Source organism: Cucurbita maxima, unplaced genomic scaffold, assembly GCF_002738345.1.
Source record: "Cucurbita maxima cultivar Rimu unplaced genomic scaffold, Cmax_1.0 Cma_Scf00018, whole genome shotgun sequence".
NCBI lineage: Eukaryota > Viridiplantae > Streptophyta > Magnoliopsida > Cucurbitales > Cucurbitaceae > Cucurbita > Cucurbita maxima.
The window spans coordinates 141,063-163,413 of NW_019272034.1; the positions used below are offsets into that span (position 1 = coordinate 141,063).

At 36.7% G+C, this 22,351-nt stretch overlaps 5 protein-coding genes across 6 annotated transcripts; 3 read left to right on the forward strand and 2 right to left on the reverse strand.

The window, feature by feature from the left end:
* Positions 1-174: 174 nt before the first annotated feature.
* LOC111493272 (AP2-like ethylene-responsive transcription factor AIL1) lies at positions 175-3,259 on the reverse strand. Its single transcript, XM_023142919.1, has 9 exons — positions 2,978-3,259; positions 2,427-2,880; positions 2,267-2,349; positions 2,107-2,115; positions 1,788-1,876; positions 1,638-1,711; positions 1,434-1,484; positions 1,087-1,163; positions 175-973 (listed from the first exon to the last, which is right to left on the reverse strand). The coding sequence occupies exons 1-9, from the start codon at positions 3,123-3,125 to the stop codon at positions 402-404; spliced, it is 1,557 nt and encodes a 518-aa protein (XP_022998687.1). The 5' UTR covers positions 3,126-3,259; the 3' UTR covers positions 175-401.
* A 3,400-nt stretch (positions 3,260-6,659) lies between these two features.
* LOC111493205 (transcription factor MYB114-like) lies at positions 6,660-8,172 on the forward strand. The gene is made up of 3 exons (XM_023142851.1): positions 6,660-6,840; positions 6,927-7,056; positions 7,176-8,172. Exons 1-3 carry the CDS (start codon positions 6,660-6,662, stop codon positions 7,450-7,452), a joined length of 588 nt encoding a protein of 195 aa, XP_022998619.1. The 3' UTR covers positions 7,453-8,172.
* A 2,163-nt stretch (positions 8,173-10,335) lies between these two features.
* On the forward strand, positions 10,336-12,806 carry LOC111493165 (40S ribosomal protein S3-3-like). The gene is made up of 6 exons (XM_023142802.1): positions 10,336-10,520; positions 10,609-10,756; positions 10,867-11,038; positions 12,040-12,094; positions 12,205-12,336; positions 12,427-12,806. The coding sequence occupies exons 1-6, from the start codon at positions 10,491-10,493 to the stop codon at positions 12,607-12,609; spliced, it is 720 nt and encodes a 239-aa protein (XP_022998570.1). The 5' UTR covers positions 10,336-10,490; the 3' UTR covers positions 12,610-12,806.
* Positions 12,807-13,267: 461 nt separating this feature from the next.
* LOC111492888 (developmentally-regulated G-protein 2-like) lies at positions 13,268-18,888 on the forward strand. 2 transcript variants are annotated; one of them, XM_023142389.1, is made up of 13 exons: positions 13,320-13,394; positions 13,485-13,490; positions 13,656-13,741; positions 13,870-13,937; positions 14,667-14,743; positions 15,150-15,330; positions 15,533-15,589; positions 16,171-16,245; positions 16,392-16,511; positions 17,409-17,579; positions 17,926-18,039; positions 18,138-18,308; positions 18,476-18,888. In XM_023142389.1, exons 3-13 carry the CDS (start codon positions 13,672-13,674, stop codon positions 18,569-18,571), a joined length of 1,200 nt encoding a protein of 399 aa, XP_022998157.1. In that variant the 5' UTR covers positions 13,320-13,394; positions 13,485-13,490; positions 13,656-13,671; the 3' UTR covers positions 18,572-18,888. The 2 variants fall into 2 exon arrangements, with proteins under 2 accessions (XP_022998156.1, XP_022998157.1); XM_023142388.1 differs by lacking the exon at positions 13,485-13,490 and having other exon boundaries at positions 13,268-13,394.
* A 62-nt stretch (positions 18,889-18,950) lies between these two features.
* LOC111492887 (putative pentatricopeptide repeat-containing protein At5g37570) lies at positions 18,951-21,302 on the reverse strand. The gene is made up of 2 exons (XM_023142387.1): positions 20,184-21,302; positions 18,951-19,909 (listed from the first exon to the last, which is right to left on the reverse strand). Exons 1-2 carry the CDS (start codon positions 21,211-21,213, stop codon positions 19,263-19,265), a joined length of 1,677 nt encoding a protein of 558 aa, XP_022998155.1. The 5' UTR covers positions 21,214-21,302; the 3' UTR covers positions 18,951-19,262.
* Positions 21,303-22,351: the final 1,049 nt, after the last annotated feature.

Sequence of the window (22,351 nt, forward strand, 5' to 3'; positions counted from 1 at the left end):
TACCCGTACCCCTACCCCTACCCCTACCCACTCCTTCCATCCTTCAACTTTGAATAATAATATATAAACAATAATAATTTCCTTCCAACTTTTATCGTTGGGATTTTTAACTTATACCTTAAAAAAACATTAGAGAGAACAAAAAATAAAAAATAAAAAATAAAAAATAAAAAATAAAAAAATAACCGCTTCCTTAAATTATATTTGGCATTGCCTGAAATGTTGGAAGGGGAAAAAGAATCAAAATCCAACATTTCCAAAGCTTAAACTGATTGTATTAAAACTAACCCCTATTCCGACCATCTATCAGCTTCATTACCTTTCCAACCTACAAATTAGAAAGTCCTAATTAAAGAAAATAGACTTATTTCTAATTGCTCTAAGCTAATAAGCTGCTAAGCTCATTCATTCCATAGAGCGAACATTGGAACCTGATGATGAGCCAATGCTACATCATTCTCCTCCTCCCTATTTTCATCCCTCCCATCTTCATATTTTCCTTCCTCCATTGAGTAATATCCTTGTGAATACTCGCCTCCCCCGACCCCAAACTCTCCATTGTTCTGCACCATACAACACTTCGATGCCTCTGTCTCATTCCTTGAACCCATCAAACTCACGTCGTCGTTCATCTTCGCCACATTCTCCTCTTGTTGATTATCGTCATCTTTACCACCATTGTCGCACCAAACCATTTCAACCAACTCATGCTGGCTCTCGACGTCGCCATTCTCAGTGATGCCCAAGAGAGGCTGCGACGACGTTGGTGAAGCACATGCACTATACTCCTCAGCCGTCGATGGAATTCCATCTTTCAACGGCGAACGTTTCGCAAGGTCACTTGCAATGAGAGTCGAACTAGAACAAATCCTCTTCACATCATACCTACTAATGTCGAAATTAGTCACCGCACTCGTCCCTCTGAACTTGATGGCTGCTATGTCATAGGCCTCCGCCGCCTCCTCTTGTGTACCTTAGAAAGATTAAAAAAAAAAAAAAAAAAAAAACATAAGACATGATCTCCTATATATTGATATATAAAATCATAACACATATAATTTGATAATATAATGATTAATTACTTACTAAATGTGCCAAGGTACAAATCCTTATTTCCTGCAACCCTTCCAATTCTAGCTTGCCACCTTCCATGTTGATGATGTCTGACCAAAAACAAACAGTAAAAGAACCAAACAACCTTAAAAGACAATAGGAAAGAACATGAAAAAAGTGAATTTCAAGCATTAATTACACTACTAGTAAGCAACCAACCCAACAAATGAATTGATATTAATATTAGTATTTAAGAAAAATATAGAATATATTTATGGTGTTGCCAATGATAATTGAAAAGGACTGCAGCTGGGACAACGTGCACAAAAAAACAACACAAACTCCATTATTAAAGTTCAACTTTTGGGTTTGCGCCATACCTTGTTACTCCTCTGTACATTGAAGCACCTCTTGAGAATCCACTGCTTTTCCTGTTCACACACACACACACACACACACACAACGAACCTTGTTCGTCACACAAATCGCATCCCGATCCAACAAAGATGCCTCGACTTCAAACATGAACATGAACATGAACATGAACATGAACATGAACATTATCGGACCAAACGAAATATTACCTTCTCAAGTTGGCTACGAACTCCTGTCGGGTCATGTTCTTCATCTCTTCCAACTCGTTTTCGTAAGTGCTCAACTGAATAAATCATACCGTTACGTAAAAGAGCGTTGAATCGTCAAATATCAGACCAAAAAGAACGTAACAGACTTACTGAAAAATTTATGTGTGTGGTTGGACCCCAATACTTAAGTGCAGCTAAATCATACGCTCGTGCTGCTTTTTCCTCCTTATCGTAACCACCTGATTAATAGAACCAGATATACAATGAATCTTCAATCTAAATAATACAACCAAATTTGATGATGCATTAATTCCATAGTCAAAATAATAAAGTGAAATAATTGAAATGACATAAATAATAATACTCTATAATGATATGGATGGAATAAATAAGAACATAATAATTAAAAAGAGAAAATATAGGTCCATGAGATTAAATAAATAATAAAGAAAAATAGTTCTTCACCCACCGAGATAAACTGCATAATCGGATATTTGATTGATGCCACCAAACCAGACATCCCCGACCAACAATTTTTGCACAAAAAAACATCAAAATAATCGTTAGTTTATTGCTCCAAAATTGTGGCTTAAAATGCTATCGTATGGGATGTTATTTAATTTTGTTACCTTGCCTTCCCTTCCTTGTTTGGCCCTCTTTTCTGCAGCTGTTGTCCCATAAATGAGCTTCATATCTCCCTGTCCATCTATGTCTGCACAAAAATCCCAACAAAAAATCAAAATCAACCCAAAAAAAATGGTTCATTTAAGAACACAAGAACAAGGGTACCTCGTAACACCACGAAACTGGGAGGTTCTTTGTCCAAAAGTATCAATGGACTTCCTAGGAACAGGTTCTTTAACCGGAGGCTTCCCCACCGGCATCGGTCGTTTCCGGGAATCCACCGCCATGTGCGGCGGCGATGGCAATGAAACGGTGTCGTTATGGGAGTTGGGGCTCATCCCAAGAGATAAAGATCGAAACCCACACTCGTTTTGGGGACTCGAAGTCGTAGGACCTAACCACGACTTGTAAATTGCGTTACTATTATTAGAAATTAAAGAGTGATGATCCGGGTGATAATGGTAATTATTATTGGTATTCGCCTGGATGAAGTTGTTGTTGTTATCATGAGCCTGATCGTTTGGCGGTGAGTTTGAATAACAATTCCCCAAAAAATCCTCAAGCTTTGGACTTTCCTCTTCATTCCTTGCACCCATTTCATTCTCGTACGATCTCCAATCTATAAACCCCCACACCCCCAAAAAAGATGAACAAAATTAAACAGAGCTTTTCTTTTCGAACACCTCCTCTGTTATTTTTAATGAACAAGAACATACCGTGTGCGGCGGCGATACAGAGGGATCCGTCGGAGCGGAGCGGCATGAGAGGCGGGAAGCTGCTGGGGTTTGGGTGTTGGTCGTCGGCGGAGGTGGCGTCATGGATTTTGAGGTGGGGAGTGAGAGAGAAACCCAACCAATTACTCATTATTGTTCTTATCCAGAGATGATGGGTTTAATTTTAGTTTCTTTTTTCCTTTTATGGTTCGTTTGGAGAGGGTGGGAATGGTGGAAATGAAGGGAGATAGATAGAGATGAAGTTGACGAAGTTTTTTGAGATGTAAGGGGAAGGGAGAGTGGTATTTAAGGGATCAAAGTTTTGTTTTGTTTTTTATTTTTTTTAAAGAAGGTGGAATTTTTTTGGAAGAGAAAAGTAAATATTGTGAGAGAGAAAAAAAGGGTATAAAAATCCAAAGGGTTGTTTGTCTCCTCGTCTTCATATTCTCAGACCTCTGTTTCTCTGTTCCTCTGTTCTCTGTTCCTCTGTTCCTCTGTTCTGTAATGAAATTAGCTAAACACCATTGGAATTCGTGCCCTTTCTCTTCCATTTTCATTCCTTACCCTACTAAATCACTTTTTTGCTGTTTTACCCCTTTATTTTCCTATAATTAAGAGGTTGTTTCCAACACTTGTTACCAACAAGTTCCTATCTTTTAGTCCCTCCTTAAATTCTTCAAACCCTAGTGATGGCGAGCTGAACTAGAGTTGCGTCCAACGTCTTTCTTTCCTATGGTATATAGTTGAGTCGATGATACATACTTTCATTTGCTTGGTTTATCTTTACTCGATTATTCTTCCTTAGCTCGATCCTTTTTAAACATCTCGTTTGGAGTTAGTCTCATGTAAAACTCACGTGTTACGATACCAAAAGGTCTATAAAAATGATAGAATACCTTACTTGTAACAATGTAGATGTTTAGAATGGGCGAGACTGAGTTGTCTAATTTAATGAAACCTTTTATAAGCAGTGTGTTTATATATATTATTATATACATTAAATCCTTAATTTTAAAGCTTAAAAGCTGGTTAAGCTTGTTAAATAGTTTTTAAAATGGATAAACATAATTTAACGTAATTATTTTATTTTTTACAAATTTACTAACAGGACATAATTATTTTCAATTTTGGATTTTTTATTAAAAGAAAAGAAGAATGCAGAGAGGACAAAACTTAAAATCAAGTTCACATGATGGATAGATCTTGAGCGTACGATATTTACTTTTGGTGGGTACGAGCGACAGCTCTCGTCACTGATCAGATCAACATTGCCAAATGATTCAACGGTCGTGATTTGTTTGAAAGTGGTAAGCTCCTTCAGTTCTGTAAATTCACAACCAGCCACAGTTTTCTTTTTACTTTTTTACTTTCTTTTAAGCGGAAAAACAAAATTCAATTTTCTTAGGATAATGCCAATACATTACCGGCAACCGGCTACCGTTTCGTTTTGCCGACTCCAAGTTTGAAAACCACCGACTTCACTCGCGAGGGTGTTAAGTGAATGTTACTCGCGTCCCCACCTGACCACCATGATTCATCCAATTAATAAATCATTGGGGAAAAAAAAAGGAAAGTCAAGTTTTTTTTTTTAAAAAAAATCATGTTTATAAATTTGAAAAAACTATTTAATGATCAAAATTGTGAAAACCGAGCTAGCTGGGGGCTACGGCAAGAAATCCAAGCACCAGACAAAAGGGCCCATGTTGGAACAAATACAGCCCAATGGGCTTGAAAGCAACGGCCCAATTGTTCGTGTTTCAACTAGACGGGCCTACGGTTGAAGATTTGGGCCTTTTGATTCTCGAGGTGGACTTTAGAATCATATTTTCAAAACACCAATTAGTATGTATAATACTTCATTCTTCTAATATGGTTGCAATATCCAATATAATATTTGTATTATAGGGATTGGATGTATTTGAAGTGTCGAGAAATGGGGTTGGTTAATTGACTTTAAATCTTAAAATAATAATAATAAATGGCACTAAATTTAAGAAAAAAGTATGACAATTAAAAAAAAAAAAAACTGTAATAATAATAATAATAACAAGATTGAGGTGGATCAATGAAGAAGGTGTGCATTAATGTAAAGAGACAAACAGAAGAAATCTAATTCCTGTTTCAGCTTTTAAGGGAATATCAAATTAAGCCAAAAGTTGGAAGGATTCAGGACACTTTTTGGTTTTGCTTTCTTATTTTAATCTTAAATATTTCCCTCCGATTATCATCGTAAAAATGTATGGTTAACATCAAAATATCAACATGAAACTAACTCAAATGGTCTAGACATTGCTTAATTACCTTTTAATACACAGCTAATCTTCTCTATACCCTAAAGATCTTCCCTTAACAATATGATTAAACCAAAAAAAAATAAAAAAAATGCAATCACATTAAACAAATTTAGAGTTTATAAAATTGAAACTACGTGAAAGCTATGCATGGGAAATGGATATGATTTAATTCTCACATAACCCCAATCTAAAGTAAATCTTACTTTAAACCTAATTTTGCTTTTTTGTTCAACATTTTCCTGTTGTTTGGTATTGTGATAAAGAAGCACAGGTGGTTTTCTGATAATAAGAAATTAAAGAAATAAAAAATAAAAAATGCACAGTAGTGTTAGCTCAGCTTTGGACAGAGAAATTAGGAATAAGAAAACTTGAAACCAATCAAATTGTAAATTCATGCAATTCTGATCATAAAAAATAAAAAGGAGTTTTGATCTTCTCTCCTTTCTATGGCTCTGAAAAAGTTATATTCTTTCAACACAAAACACTTTTCTGTTCTCTGCTTCCTTATTTTTCACTTTGTCCTCCATGTATAGCCATTCATTTCTCTCTCTCTCTCTCTCTCTCTAAAATTCATGTGCTCCCCTTCTTCTATTATTGTGGATTCTTCTCCAAATTCGAGGCATTTCTCCCTCTAAAACGCCTTTCTTTCCCTCTTGTTTCTGATTTTCATGAGACTTCCTGACTTCCATTTGTTCAAAATAATTCAACAAGATTGATGGGATAATACATTGTTTCGGTGGGGGCCATGGGAGTGGTACCAAATGTTCGACGACATCAACTCTAACAACTGCTGGATATGATCTTGAGCTTTGTGCTTTGTCGTCCGGAGGAGAACAACTTGATTCTGTGGCTAAAGACCTTATAAATCACAACTTAGTGATGAAGATCATGGTATAAGATTCTAAAAATATAACAACATAGGCTATTTGAGATTCAAAATTTAAATACCTATTCTAAAAGAACAACCATTTGATCCTATCCCCTTGTATTTGTTGTCCAGAAAGATCTTAGGATATTAAATTTTCCTCAAGTAAAAAAAAAAAAAGAAAAAGAAGATTAGAAAATATCATTAGAATTTTGATGCATAGGAAATGATAATAACACGAATAATCCATTTTTGTTAAACAGGATCTTTTGCTAGCTGTTGTCTGTTGAGTTGTCCAACAGTGAGCAACTATTTAGAAGCAGACTTTATATCTCACTCAATCATCGACCTCATGATCAGAGTGTCCTTTTCCTGAAAGACTGCCACCTCCAAAAAATTATTCCAACCTCTTCACATATATCTCTATTTCCCACCCTCCGGTCTCCGTTATAGTTTCACATCTTTAAGAGAAATAAAGCACTCTTCTAACACATAATCCCCCCTCTCTCTCCCCCCTAAAGTTCCAATGACTGAAGAAGACTCTGTGAAAAGAAAAGTGAAACAAGTTGAAGGAGACATAAATGAGGCTGAAAATGTGAGAAATAGAGTCAATAAAGGCGCTTGGACTGCAGAAGAAGATCAAAAACTGGCTGAAGTTATTGCCATTCATGGAGCGAAAAGGTGGAAGACGATTGCAGCCAAAGCAGGTGCTGCTTCACTCCTTTTTCAACTTCTGTTTTCCAACTTCAGCTGCAAAGCAAATTTGGCTCAATGGGTTTCTGAAATCTTGCAGGTCTCAATCGGTGTGGGAAAAGTTGCAGATTAAGATGGCTGAATTATCTCAGACCTAACATTAAGAGAGGCAATATATCAGATCAAGAGGAAGATTTGATTCTCAGACTCCATAAACTTCTCGGCAACAGGTCACATTCTTACCTAATTAGCTCTGCAATTTTCTCGTTTCAGTTATCTTCTGTTTCATAATCTGAAAAGGAGTTTTGATTTTCTGGGTTGGGGGGAGTGCCTGATTGGTTATTTTCAGGTGGTCTTTGATTGCTGGGAGACTGCCGGGGAGAACGGATAACGAGATAAAGAATTATTGGAATTCTCATTTGAGCAAGAAAATGAACCAACATAGTGAAAAAGAAAGTGACATTCTCAAAAGAAAAGGGTGTAAAAGGAAGGTAGACACAGAGTTGAGGGAAGAGGAAACGTCTCAAGAATTTGAAAGCAGCTCGAACTTGGAGTTTGATGTCGATAACTTGTTTGATTTTTCCAATGAGGGGCCTGATTTGGAGTGGATGAGTAAATTCCTCTAATTGGGTATCACAAGCAGTAACTATAGCTTAGGTTGTTAGTGCACTGCACTCTCATTCAAATCATTAGTGATTTACCTAAAATTTTATTGTTTCATTCATAGCCTTCTCCAAGTATTTGGTTTGCGGATGAACTGGTTCCAACTAACTTGATCTTGCTCTATCTACTCTACCTGCGATCAACTATCAAAATATCATATTCCAAACTCCAAAGATTCTAACTCTTTAAACTTCTCCCAATATAATGAAAGACAAGAAAGTTCGACCGTAGGAACCAGCAAGAAACAGCTAGCGTGAATATGGAAATCTCCTAAATTTAGAGGGAGAGAGAGATTTTGTGCTACATATAGTAATCCCTCAAGTTTAGAGAGAGGTTATGGAGTTTTCTAGTGCACTCAATAAGAGGGTATGGTTTAAGTTTTCTAGATATTGCCTCATAAGCCAAAGCTGTGGTGGGGATATGAAAAGAATCATTCTGAAAGACAAAAAATTGTTCACTTTTTTTCACGAGTTTAGACCAAATTTTCAGATGGTCAGAATCAGACAAACAGTGCAGACCAGCATTCCTCCACCACATAACACTCGGCCTGATATGGTCAGAGTATATCTGGCCATTCTTGGATTTTACCCAAACAAAATCAGATGTGCACAAGTTTACAGAAAAGCTAAAGTACTAATCTACTATTATCTACATAACACCCAGACGGTCGTCAAACTCATTTGTTTGTGTTTCCTCCTGCCTATTCCATCAAATTGGCCCCCAATACAGCTTACTATTATAATTTTATGTTCCCAGCTAACTCTTACCATGGAGAAAAACTTAACAACAAGAGAATTTGTGTACCCCCAGCATGTTGCCTTGAACTGATCTATTTGATACAAAGACTAAACACAAAGTATGTCACTAGGCACCAGTCAACGTGCAAAGGCTAAACACAAAGTAATTTTATCTTGGACTGATCTATTTCATCAGACAAAATATGGCATTCAGATAGGAGTGAGCACTTGTGATGGTCAATAGCTGCTATGATAAGAAAAATATGGAACCGAGTAGGGTAATCGAGAATTTGAGCTTTCGTATCACTATTCGGAACAAAATATCCTTTGGCTTTCATATTCTACGTCAAAACAACTAATTAAATAGGTCTATCAAATAAATCAATAAATAATTATAGACTATGGACCTTGACAGGTATGACTCTATAACTCATCTTGAAATGTTTTTTTCCATCTGGGTAAGAGCCTAAAATGTGTAGTTTGTAAAAAAATAAATGGACGAGTTTAAAGCCATAGCAGTGAGACATTACCAGACTGCACATTAGCCCCAAGCAATGGAGCAGGTAAAATATACCACCAACTTCCCATCAATTCCAAAGTTCTGCAAATAGGCACAGGAAAAAAGATAAATCAATAAGATACCTAGCTACTAGGACTTGAAAAAACCTTAAAACTCATGTGAATATGAAAAACCACATATTTATTCTTAGGTACATTAACAGATTGAAAAGCTGCTATGAACTCGGAACAATTTTATCCATACACGGCCCCTCAGAGAAAGGTGATACAAAAACGAATGTATAAAACATTGAGGGGTACTCATCTGATGCTACATTTGCAGATGATCATGCTTCAGAAAGTTTCCAAATCTAGGTTGCTCGAGCCTTTTTCTTTCACCCCAAAGAATATACGATGATCGGTGTTTTCATAAATGATTCATGACCAACATCAACATCAGAGGTCTATACTCTGCACTTTCAATGAAGATACCCAATCAATTAAGATGTCAATTTTTATCGAGTTTTTGTAAGATTTTTTCCATTTCCAGCCAATTCTTCTGAAAAGCAATTCCCCACCACCTCCTTTTCTTCTCCCAAAAATTAAAGAAAACAGAATACAAACGCAACTTGAACATCAATGGAAGAAATGAGTCAATATCAACTCACATTATATAAATCAATAACTGTCGCATCTGGACCTGTTGAGAGTGCACAGTGGACAAACACAAACTTCAAAGAATAGAAACAATTAGGATAGTGAATTGTCGTTAGTTTCAAGTGAATTGGCAGACAAAAAAGAGACTATTTCATAATTCAGATGAATACCGAGACGTCTCGATGAATTGACATCAATAAATCCTGATCGAAAACCACATCAAAATTAAACAGAAACTATGAAACAGTTCTTCTATTATCAGATCAACTAAGTCTAAAGATTGAATAAAGCTCAACTGTTCAATGCATCAAAATATAGCATAATAAGCTCAATTTGAAGGTGAGTTTGTTCATACATCGTCAAGAAGCTCATCTTTCCGAGTAGAAATAGAATATTCCGCTGAAGCCATCATGTTGCCCCGTCGTGGACGGCTGGAATGGAACTGCCACCCCTCCGTCTGGGGTACAATCTCCGATTTGGATCGGAAGATGTTGTTCGGCGCAAGTTTGGGCTTTGCATTGGGCTTCAATTGTTCGGTCCATTTATTTTTCGATTTTGTTTCTGATTTTTTGTCTTTTAAAATATAGAAAATTGGTCGCAAATTACTTCTTACTTTTTTCATTAATTTTAAATATTAGCGTGACAATTTGTGATTGGTTCAAAATTTTCATCCAACGCTCCAATTAAAATGAAGGATATTAATTGACGCGATAATTGAAATAATTATATTCATCTTTTAATTATTCGACACACATCAGTTTTTTAATTTTTTTTCGTTAGTAAAAATAAGAAATTTTAATTATTCTCTTAGATTTTTAAAAATATTCTTGAATTTCAAAATTGATTTTAAAATATATACGAACTTGTGAGAATTGAGGTTAAAAATGGAATTTTTCAATTATGCATTCAACCTAATAAACATGCAAAAAAATAAAAATTAAATAAAACAGATTAAAAGGTCGAGATATCGAACAGGTCGCCTTTTGGTATCAATAAGTTTTCGATCGTCTTCCACTGTTCTCCACCCGAAGGCCAAATTCACTAGGGCTTCTGTGAGACTGTGAGAGTTCATCAAAGAGATAAGCTGTAGTGTTCGACAACATTCATTCATGGCTTCCCAAATGAGCAAGAAACGAAAGGTTACTTCGTTTGATTCATAAGCTATTAAGAGTCGGATGCCTTTTTTCGGTTCATCTAACGATCATTTTTGTTCTTAATTGGATTTAGTTTGTCGCCGATGGAGTTTTCTTCGCTGAGCTCAACGAAGTGCTGACCAGAGAGCTCGCTGAGGACGGCTACTCCGGCGTCGAGGTTAGGGTTACGCCGATGCGTACTGAGATTATAATCAGGGCAACTCGGACACAAAATGTTCTAGGTAATATTTTTGTTTCTGTTTTTCAAAGCTCTTGGCGGAAAATTTAGAATGATGCTTTTTTTAGTTTTTTATTTTTATTTTTTTAAGAATGTTCAAATTGATGTGCGCAGGTGAGAAGGGAAGAAGAATCAGAGAATTAACATCTGTTGTTCAAAAGCGGTTTAAATTCCCCGAGAACAGTGTTGAGCTCTATGCTGAGAAAGTCAACAACAGAGGTCTATGTGCTATTGCTCAGGCTGAATCTCTGCGCTACAAGCTTCTAGGAGGGCTTGCTGTCAGGAGGTCCATCTTATTTTCTATTTTTAAACTCGAGTTTAATTCGTTTCAAAGATGGATACAATTTTTCATGTTCCTCTAGATATTTATTCGTACTTTGAATTCTATATTCAGAGAGAATGTCTTCCGAGTGTCGTCCATAATCTGTATTCTGCAACGATAATCTCCATGTATTTAATAATCTTTGGATGGGGTATGGTCAAGGTGTTCCTTAGAAACTGTCTAGACATTTAAAGTTGTGACTTGTCTTGTGGTATGCGTGATTTTTATTTTTATTTTTTTATATTTTGAGCATTGCACACATCCTTTTTTCAATATGTATGGGTTAAGAGATCTCTTCAAAATGCTTATATGTAGTGATGGAGTTTATAGTTTCCTAGAACTGTCGTTCTTGCATAGTTCTGGGGGTTCGGAAGCTCCACAATTTTTTTATTTATAATTTGCATGGAGGTGAGCAAATGATACTCTGTGCCTAAGAGGATTAGCTGTATGTATTGATAAGCACATGTTAAGGTAGACACATTTATACACCTTGCCTTGCCTGCCCTTCTTTTTCTTTTTTCATATACTTTAGGGAGTGCGTTGTTATTAGGTGGTTTATTTGGTCATAGTCATCCTTGGTTGGCCCATTGGTTAAAGGTGCAAGCTGCGAACTTAAATGAGTTTGAGGTCTACAAACTTTCTATCTAAATGCTTTTAAGTCATAGTTTCAAGGAGTTTCTTGATTCTGATTTGTAGATCAAATAGTTGTCCCTTGGCTCGAGAGTGACATCTTGACCTTGATAAATGTTCTTGATCACATGATTCCTCTTCATATTTATGGTTTTTGGTGTTGTTTTTATTTGTTCTAAGAAATTATGGAAGTGAATTTATACTGATCGTGCTCAATTTTTAACAAGAACATATATACTGAACTCATGGGAATTTTTGATGTTCCTGTATTCTGTAGTTTCTTGATTTATATATTTTATTATTGGTGGGCTGATCTTTCTTCCTCATTTTTACAGAGCTTGCTATGGTGTTCTTAGATTTGTTATGGAGAGCGGGGCAAAAGGATGTGAGGTCTGTGTTGTTCCAAATGTTATTTTCTTCCACAACTTTTCTAGTAAGCCACAGAACAAGCACCTCTTTCATGTCGCTTAAATGCTTAAATGTTTCATTTCTATATGCAGGTCATTGTTAGTGGTAAGCTCAGGGCACAGCGTGCAAAGTCGATGAAGTTCAAGGACGGATATATGATATCCTCCGGTCAGCCATGCAGAGATTATATTGACTCTGCCGTGAGACACGTCCTCTTAAGACAGGTTAGCTTTCGCCCTTAAGCGAAAGAATGTCTTCACCATCTTCCATACTGTTAACTGAATACCAATTGATTGTGATTATTCATCTTCTAGGGTGTTCTTGGGATTAAAGTTAAGATCATGCTTGATTGGGATCCTAAGGGTAAGCAAGGACCCACCACTCCTTTGCCTGATTTGGTTACTATCCACACACCCAAGGAGGAGGAGGACCACATCAGGCCATCATCTGCTGTTCCTCTACCACCAGCCGTTGAAATAGAGATTCCAGAAGTATAATGCTGAGCCTTTCCATGCTCACTTGCAGTATAGGAGGAATGAAGAGATTAGTCATATATTAATTCCTAGAGTTTAATTTATGGGATTTGAGCTTACCTCTTGTTACTGTTTTTGTTACTTACTATCGGTTTGAATCTGGAGTTAAAATTTTTTGTAGACACTTTTAAATGAATAACACAGGCGTGGTGTTGGTTGAATGGTGTCTTTAAGCCAATGAGTTTCTGGCCATCTGTAAATATGTAGACTTTTTCTTCAGCCTGTTGAAACAATATAATTTACTGTCAATCAATCATTTATACGAACATTCTAATGGCTGATTGAGAGACCTATGAAAGAAAAAAAAAATGTACTTGGATAAACTTTTCATTAATGGTCGAGTTTTATGATTATGAAGTTTTACTAAACATATAAAATATCAATACTAACCACTATTTCAGTAATTCGAGAAAATTTAAAAAATATTTAAGGTACTTTTATTTTTAGAATTGTTTATTATTTATACTTATATTAGAGTTAATATACGTATTTATAAAAGATATTAAAGATAACGATTAATATCCATATCCAACCTCTAATTTGAGGTAGTGATATAAACATATTCTTATTTTTCTTACCCTTACAGAGCAGGTGGACCTTTTGAATGAGTGGGCCTCTGAAAAAGCCCAATGCTGTTCAATCTAGTTCTCTAGAGACCTACTCTATCTGGCCTCTCTTTCCCTCCACCGTCCCTCCTCCATCCCTCCTCCGTGATTCAAGCCCCACAGATCCTCCGCTAGTCGATCACAGTGAGTCATATTCTACGTTCTTGCTTCCGTCATCTTCTTTGTTTCTTCGGTTGTTTTGTAACTTTCTGAATTATTCATTCATAACTGCAGCTCACGGTTCGTTGAAGCACACAATTGAACTTAAAACTTGAATTCATGATTATGATCGATTTTCTGTTGCTTTCATTTGTTCTTTAGGCAATTTATCGATGTACAAAACAGACATTCATCGGAAGTAATCAACTTCTTTTGTTTTGTAATGCTTCGATTGTGGTTTTGCAGTTGAAGACGTCGCAAAATGGGAATAATTGAAAGAATTAAAGAAATCGAGGCCGAGATGGCTCGGACTCAGAAAAATAAGGCCACGGGTACTGGGCTTCATCCATTAATCTTTTATCATCAGTCTCTTCCTTTTACGTCGTGCTTGTACCAGAATTTTCCGTCCTTTTTCTGGTTCGTGTTCAAAACGGTGTCTTTTGTATTTCTCAAAATGCAGAATATCATCTTGGTCAGCTGAAGGCAAAGATAGCAAAGTTGAGGACGCAGTTGTTAGAGCCTCCAAAAGTACGCATATCTTATGTTTCCCAATGTCTGCTGATTACTTCATTTAGTTTTGTAAGCTTTTAAGTGAGACCTGTGCGAATGCATCTGCTTCTCTCGTGATGTACTCCCTTGTCTTATTGGAAATTGACAGTTCCCTATTTGTTCTAGTGTTTTCATCATACTACACGTCGATTTGTGAATAATTCACTCGTTATTGTCACCGAGAAGTGATTTCAAAATTTAGTTCAATATTGCCTCTTTAAAAGAATAATCTAGTAATTAGTTTGAGCTAGGTAAATACAAATCCTTTTTTTTTTTTGTCGTTATCTTTGTTTATTCCCTAAAAAAGTCATAAATCCAAATTCATATTATCAATCATTTAGCTAGTTCATGATGTATCGAGGATGATGCAATGAAAGAGACAAACGTAATAAGAGGTTTCTGTTTTCCTACCCTAGCCTTTATAACCATTTATCCTCTTTCAACCATTTTACAATTCATATATTCTGTGCGCTTGATGCGTCCTGTTGTTTGTTCTGCATACTAATGAACTAGTTCATAAAAGTCACTATTTGTCGTACTTTGATAGGATGGTAGTTCTTAAATCTTTGTTTTCAGAACATCGCCGATTTTATTCCATGCTAACTTTGCCAAGACCTACTCTTTGTTATTTTTTCTTGGCTCCCTTGTATGGTGTGACTCGTGAAAATTTGGATTTCTTATTTACTATTTTTCACATGGTGCATTCAGGGTTCAAGTGGAGGTGGAGAGGGTTTTGAAGTTACCAAATATGGCCATGGGCGTGTTGCACTCATAGGATTTCCCAGGTTTTTGCTGTTGTAACTTTACAATAGTTATTTCTTTTAAAACTGGAGAAAAGAGGTACTTGAATTTGATATCGGAAGCAGACCATCTAGGGGCTCTGAACAAAAACTTAACTATAAAAAATTTTGAACCTACGTGCTCTGATCATCCAGATGTTTGTGTCCAAACCATGTTGGGCGTCCTAGTTTTTCTTCTCTTCTTTTGATAAGAAACAAGAGCTATCATTCTAATTTCTTTTTAAAAAAATAATTAATCTGGTTGTCAATTTGTTTTTTGAATTGAGTTTCTGGTTCGATATGACCTTGTAGAATTTTATTACGTAGTAAGTAATTGTTGTCTATTCATCTGTAGAATAACATTGTTTTGATATCAGAGGAATCAACCTGACAAGTCTCCTTCCTTTTGTAGTGTGGGAAAGTCCACACTTTTAACAATGTTGACAGGCACTCAATCAGAAGCTGCCTCCTATGAGTTTACAACACTTACTTGCATTCCTGGGATTATACATTACAACGACACCAAAATTCAGCTACTTGATCTTCCTGGAATTATTGAAGGTGCGTCTGAAGGAAAGGGGCGTGGTAGACAGGTAAAATATTATTATTATTTTTAGGCTTATACCACACGAGAAACCATTTTGTAGATGATATGATCTCATGATTTATTTTATTTTATTTTATTTGAAGAGTGGTTAAACACTTTTGTTTTTGTACCACTTGAACTACTTCTCTTCGAACTATTCATTATAATGGGCATCATGGATGTTATATTTTCTTGAACTGTATTTATAGGTTATTGCTGTTTCCAAGTCTTCAGACTTAGTCTTGATGGTTCTTGATGCCTCAAAAGTAAGTCTTAACTGCCTTATTCTCTTGATGTGCTCCTTTTTTTTGGTGTATGATGAATCATTTCACTTTTTTTATGTTCAGCGCTAAAACTAAGGTCTCTGATAAAGCCTATGATTGAGTTTTCACAGGGAAATCTGGAACAATAATAAAAACATTATTTCTTCATTTGCAAGAACTGTTTGAAAGTCGAATATCAATTCACGTTTCCTATTGGTTTTTTGTGTTTAGAGAATATTGTCCCTTCCAAATGCATGACATTCACATGGGTCTCGTCACAAGCAAATTTTTCTCATGGTATGCTAGGTTCCTATAAGGCCAGTATTTTGTTTTTAAACTTCTTAGTCATACTATGACGACTGGATTCTTCTATTTTATTAACTATCTGAATATGCCTATTACTATATGCTACATTTTGGAATGTTTATTTGATATTGTTTTATTTTCCATTCTACTGTTTTATAATCAGTTCACAAGCATTGTCTGTAGTTTACTTTAATTTCTTTTTAATTTTTAGTTCTCACCTTCTTATGGGTGTAAATTAAGCCAACATTCTATGATATACAATTTCAATGTATCTTTAGAGTGAGGGCCATCGCCAGATTCTAACAAGGGAGCTGGAAGCAGTGGGTTTGCGTTTGAACCAGAGACCACCTCAAGTAAGTTTTGGCTTTACTAGTTTTTTCACTAGTGTTCCCATTTTCTACTTCAATTTGGCTGAATTAGAAAATTCTTCTCATTCATGCTTGTTGATTGGTTAATCAGTTGGTGTTTCAATTTTCTCTGCTTTAATTTTTACATGCAGATATATTTCAAGAAGAAAAAAACTGGTGGTATTTCATTCAATAGTACACTTCCTTTAACTCATGTTGATGAGAAGCTCTGCTATCAAATTCTACATGAGTACAAAATTCACAATGCAGAGGTATAGCTTTCAATTGAACTTAGATTACTGGCTTTTCACACTTAATTTCTGATCTTTAATTTTGGGTTGCCTGCCTTCCATGGCATAAGTGATTACTACCTTAAACGTTCTACTTTTTGTTTTTGTTTTTTTTTTAATTTCCAATTTCTTATTTTTTGGGAAGCAAGAAAAAGTCCATATTACTGAACAAGAAGTCACAAAACTGGTCATAGGTGTGGTCGTTCCCAAACTGAATATGTAGGATACATAAAAAGTCTTTCCACTTAGCTATGAAGAGAGAATAGTTGAAAACAAATTCTATTAAGCTATTGTGGTTTCTATCTGGCGCTCGTGGTTAGCATCAATGCTGATTCAAATATGACAAATCCAATTTAGTGCAGATTGAGCTTTTAATTTGTTTTTTCTTAGAATATTAAATTACATATGGTATGGGTGGATTTAAACCTGGATGCTTTAGCTAAGCTAAGTTGTCTAGTATCTATGGGACCTGGTGGATCCATCCCTGCAAAATTCTTTATTTCCAATTATAGCAGGTAAAGAAAGCAGGGGAAAATAATATTTAGCATATTCTTGATAACATAAAACCGATTGTACTAGAGTTTATCTCCGACCTTTGAAAACAGCCGGTTTGTTCCACTTTGTACTTTTTCTCTCGGTTTCCAACTGACAGAAGGTTCCGAGTATTTGGAGGTTGACCTTTTGGTGAGGAATTTAAGCAGCACATATGCATGAATATCTTTCTCTTTCTTCTGTAGGATTTTTTTTTTTTTTTTTTTTGCATGTTCATAGATAGAGGATATTAGGCTAGTTTTACACCATTCTATATCTACATATCCACATGCCCGTTATGTTTGATTTTTCTGATGACTTCTCAGTGGAATATGTTATTTTCTCCAGGTACTCTTTCGAGAGGATGCTACAGTTGATGATCTTATTGATGTAATTGAGGGGAACCGTAAGTACATGAAATGTGTGTATGTCTACAACAAGATTGATGTAGTTGGGATTGACGATGTAGACAAGTTAGCCCGTCAGCCCAATTCTGTTGTCATTAGTTGTAATCTCAAGGTATGTTCTATCATTTCAGTTTCCTCCTAGTTTGAATGGAGAATTTAATGTTTATTTGCCTTTGGATATTCATATTGAACAAATATTGTAACATGTCTTACATTCTCGCACTAAAAAATCTTCAGCAATTTTGCTTCCGAGTTTTGACTGTAACATGCTGATATGCACAATCTTTTCTGGTTTTCTCTAATCTTCTATTTGTTTAAATAATAAAATGTTACCATATATTCTGAACCTGTAGTTAAGTTACATTCACATCACATCTGGTGTGAACTCAAGGTAGTATAAGCAGTAGATCCGTTGTTTATATGTGACTTACCAGTTGAAATGGATTTTATTTGGACAGTTGAACTTAGACAGACTACTATCTAGGATGTGGGAGGAGATGGGCCTTGTTAGGGTTTATACCAAGCCTCAAGGCCAACAACCTGATTTCTCAGATCCAGTTGTTCTTTCTGCTGTATGCCTTACCCTCCCTTTTCCCTTTTTAGAACCATTTATTGGTGTATTTGTTCTAATCCTTTTCTTTTTGACACCACTCCATGAATGTAATTTTAGGATAGAGGTGGCTGTACAGTCGAGGACTTCTGCAATCATATCCACAGGAGTTTGGTTAAGGATGTTAAATACGTGCTTGTATGGGGTACAAGTGCAAGGCACTATCCTCAGCATTGTGGCCTTGGTCATGTTCTTCATGACGAGGATGTGGTCCAGATTGTTAAGAAAAAGGTACAGAAAGTTGTTTGTCTTGGCTAATTTAACTGGGAACTTTTTGGAACCTATGACATGATTCCTCACTATTCTTTTTGATTATGAAATGAAAGAATTTATTTATTTGTGTATTTTGGTTGTTTATATGACACATGCAACCTGCAACCTGCAATTTGATTTTTCAGGAAAAGGAAGAGGGAGGGAGAGGTCGTTTCAAGTCACATACAACAGGTCCAGCTCGAATATCTGACAGAGAAAAGAAGGCTCCTTTAAAGACTTAATTACAGCATTTGATAATACCACGCAGATCTGGAGTGTGCTTGTTTGAAGTAGAGCTACTACTCGTTGAAGATTGTGACATATCCGGTTAGTTTTATATCCTCAATCGATCCACGAAGGTTCTGATGAGAGACTATTGTGTTGCTTTCACTGGCTCTGCTCAGCATCGGCAAGTCTTTCTTAGACCATGATGTTATTGGAAGTTATTGATAAGAAATCCTTTGTATTTTAAATGTTTGGATTGACTAGAACTACAATTCCATGCAATGTTCTCAAAATTATGAATTTATGAAAGATAGGCCAAAACTTTTATCTGTTAGTTTGATTTAAATATTGAAATTTGAATCACCCAATAATATGTTACTTTTGTGTTTAATTCTTACTGTTCTCTTATATATTAAATTGTAGTATATTGATAGAAGAAACAACAGCTTCTACGGAAATGTTGCACACATGTATAGATAAAGCACATAGGAGTTTAGAAGAGCTGACATGGATTTAGCACAGTAATCGGTAGAATCATTTGTTCTTGTTGTAAATAACAATTAGGGTTCTTCTATTACAACCTGAAGAACGTATTGCCTTGTATTGAACTTTCTGAATACATATTTTGTTTACTAATACTGACCTGTCAAATGTACATGTGCACAAAAATATCCCTACAACATTGAACTAGTTCAGAAAAATGCTCATTTATGTAGATCTTATCCAACTGTACCCCGGAGATTTTTTTATTCCTCTTTCAGCCATCATATTCCTAACCCTCTCCGCTTCATCCCATTTCTTCCTCTGAGCGTATGTATTTGCCAAAAGCACATAATTTCCTGTATTCTCAGGCTCCATTTCAAATAGATGCCTAGCAGCAATCTCCCCCAACTCCACATTACCATGGATCTTGCAAGCTCCTAGCAATGACCCCCAAATTTTAGCATCAATTGCCCTTTCATTACCCTTTATAAGACTGTATGCTGTTTCAACCTCACCAGCTCTTCCTAGGAGATCAACCATGCAGGTATAATGCTCCTTTAGCGGCTCAATGCCGAAAACCTTGTTCATAAGTTCAAAAAGCTTGCATCCTTGTTCAATCATCCCTGCATGGCCACAGGCATTTAGTACACCAGTGAAACAAACTTGGTTTGGCTTTATACCTTCTTCTTGCATCTTGGAGAAGAGATCCAAGGCTTCGTTGGCTTTTCCATGGTCAGCAAGGGCTGTGATCAACGTACTGTAAGTTACCATATCTCTATCCTTCGTTCTGTTGAATTCTTCTCGTGCCTTTTTAATATCGCCAAATTTTGAATGCAAGTGGATCAGTGCATTGGAGACAAAGAGATTCCGATCTGCATTTCAAACGAAAAACCAATAAGACATTAGCATTTTTATTTTAGAATAGAGAAATGTCCTTTACTTTTGTCTTGTCTTCTATGATTTGTAGGCTTTAGAACTTGGAACTCAATGACACAGTTGTACTACGTATAGAACAGATCTTGTTCGAGTAAGGTCATTGATTTATAGGCTTCAAATCAAGCCCTTGCTCGATTCTACATTCTATCATATTAGTCAAACTCAAGTGCTGGAAAGCCTTTGACCTTGAATATAGCATAACGAACTTACCACAGCACCCTTTTTCAACCTGGTTAGATAATTTGCTGGCCATCTCAACATCCCCTAGTTGAACACAAGCTGATATTGCTCCTACAAATGCTACCGCATTGGGTTCCAAATTTTCTTCTTTCATTTTCTTGTACAATTCAATGGCCTCTTTTGCATACCCATTTTGAGAATAACAAGTCACCATTGCTGCACAACACAATGCATCTGGTACTGATATTTCACTGAAGATCTTTTCGGCCTCTACGACTTTGCCGCACCTCCCATAACCTGCTATCATAGCAAGCCAAGAAACTGGACCTTTCCCTGGCATTGCATCATACAACTGCTTCGCAGCTTTCATGTTGCCGCAGTTGGCATAACCAGCCACCATAGTTGCCCAAGAAAATGAATTTCGCTGCCCCATTTTATCAAACAACTCCTGTGCATCATCCATCATTCCCAACTTACAGTATCCTCGAATCAAAGTAGTCCAAGCAACAATATCCTTATCGTCTATTGCAACAAACACATTCCTAGCATCCAGCATGAATCCACATTTAGCATACATATCCATCAGCGAAGTTAGCACAATCTTGTTTCTCAAGAAACCCAACTGCACAACCCTTGCATGCACTTGTCTTCCTTCAGACACCACTGGTATACTAGCGCAGGCCAAGAGCACCGACGAGAATGTAAACGCTGATTCCAGAACGCCTGCCTGCTGCATCATAGCATACAAGGATATGGATTGGCCAAAATGGTAATGGTGAACATAATAGCGAATGAGAGAAGTCCATGTGAACTGATTTTTGAAGTTGGGTATTTTGTCGAACAGGTCGTGGGCATAGAACAAATTGTCAGGTGGAAACTGAAGCAGCCGGGTGAAGAGACGGCGGAGAAGATGGGCTTTGGGTGAGGATTTGATTATAAGGACGTGAGTTTTCTTGAGTTCGATGACATTTTGGCTAAGGTTGATGTAGTGAATAATGGCGGATGAATTTATGCGATGACAGCGGAGGATTGGCAGAGGGCGGCGAAGGGTGGCGCTCATGTCATCACATGAAAACTCATAAAAAATTAATATATAAACTAAATTGAAATCGAGTACAAATCATGAATATCAAATTGGTAAGGCGCCTACAAATTTCCAAGGGAAGGAAAGGTAAATTATAGGAGAATGGTCCACTTGCGGATGCTATGGAAGGATGAGTGGGCACACGTGTTGATGAGCCACACGTGTGCTGATTAAATGGGCCCAGCCCATCACGCGCGATGATGTAAAGTCACTAATGGGCTGCCCCTCCAAATCCAAATCCAAATCCAAATCTCCCACGCTTGCATTGTGGGCCCAAATCCCAACTTGAGCCCACCAAATTTCTCAATATTATAAGATTTTTTTTTTTTTGTATGAAAAAGTAAGATAATTTTTTTAAAATATTTATTTTTAAAACAGGGTAGTTAAAAAATTTATTGAGTTCAATAGTTGTCAATACTATTCAACTTGTAAAGAGACAAGTTTATTAAATAAAGTAAGAAATAGACAAGTTTATTAAATAAAGTAAGAAATTGTCTATTCAAACTCAACTGTTTCATCAATTATTCAATGGAATAGTGACTCGAAGGTGACGAAACATAGAAAGTCGATATCAACTCCCACAATGGTTCAATAGTTATTAATAAGAAATACTGTTCAATTTTTAAATTCTTTTACAAATTTTTAGACCGATAATTTCGATGTCCTTCCTCCAATTGAAACGTTCCACCAAAAGATATTCGGTGCGTTCTTTATTTTTAAAAATAAAATGAAAGCGCTTTTTGTATGAATTATGAAAAAAAGGGGGAAGGTATTTGAAAAGCCTAATATAGAGAGGGGTCCTTACATGAAAATTGTATATGTAAAAGACAAAGGCACAGGATAGTGTTGGAGGTGTGCATGGTTGGCAAGTAACATAACATCATGCGAACCCAACAATTAATTCTTCTTTCTTTCTTTCTTTCTTCTTCTAATGCTGGGAAGCTTCCTTCCTTCACCATCTTGAGGGTCCCCCCCCCCCCCCCCCCCCCCCCCCCCCCCCCCCCCCCCCCCCCCCCCCCCCCCCCCCCCCCCCCCCCCCCCCCCCCCCCCCCCCCCCCCCCCCCCCCCCCCCCCCCCCCCCCCCCCCCCCCCCCCCCCCCCCCCCCCCCCCCCC

Bases quoted from the DNA above. Each gene is read 5' to 3' on its own strand.
- LOC111493205 (XM_023142851.1), top strand. From the start codon at position 6,660: ATGACTGAAGAAGACTCTGTGAAAAGAAAAGTGAAACAAGTTGAAGGA. The intron at 6,841-6,926 runs GTGCTGCTTCAC...GAAATCTTGCAG, and splicing joins GACGATTGCAGCCAAAGCAG to GTCTCAATCGGTGTGGGAAA. The intron at 7,057-7,175 runs GTCACATTCTTA...GGTTATTTTCAG, and splicing joins CATAAACTTCTCGGCAACAG to GTGGTCTTTGATTGCTGGGA.
- LOC111493165 (XM_023142802.1), top strand. From the start codon at position 10,491: ATGGCTTCCCAAATGAGCAAGAAACGAAAG. The intron at 10,521-10,608 runs GTTACTTCGTTT...AATTGGATTTAG, and splicing joins AAATGAGCAAGAAACGAAAG to TTTGTCGCCGATGGAGTTTT. The intron at 12,337-12,426 runs GTTAGCTTTCGC...TTCATCTTCTAG, and splicing joins GACACGTCCTCTTAAGACAG to GGTGTTCTTGGGATTAAAGT.
- LOC111492888 (XM_023142388.1), top strand. From the start codon at position 13,672: ATGGGAATAATTGAAAGAATTAAAGAAATCGAGGCCGAGATGGCTCGG. The intron at 13,742-13,869 runs GTACTGGGCTTC...CTCAAAATGCAG, and splicing joins TCAGAAAAATAAGGCCACGG to AATATCATCTTGGTCAGCTG. The intron at 15,331-15,532 runs GTAAAATATTAT...CTGTATTTATAG, and splicing joins GAAAGGGGCGTGGTAGACAG to GTTATTGCTGTTTCCAAGTC.
- LOC111492887 (XM_023142387.1), bottom strand. From the start codon at position 21,213: ATGAGCGCCACCCTTCGCCGCCCTCTGCCAATCCTCCGCTGTCATCGC. The intron at 19,910-20,183 runs GTAAGTTCGTTA...TTTGAAATGCAG, and splicing joins GGTTGAAAAAGGGTGCTGTG to ATCGGAATCTCTTTGTCTCC.
- LOC111493272 (XM_023142919.1), bottom strand. From the start codon at position 3,125: ATGAGTAATTGGTTGGGTTTCTCTCTCACTCCCCACCTCAAAATCCAT. The intron at 2,881-2,977 runs GTATGTTCTTGT...GGGGGTTTATAG, and splicing joins CTGTATCGCCGCCGCACACG to ATTGGAGATCGTACGAGAAT. The intron at 2,350-2,426 runs GTACCCTTGTTC...ATTTTTGTGCAG, and splicing joins CAGTTTCGTGGTGTTACGAG to ACATAGATGGACAGGGAGAT.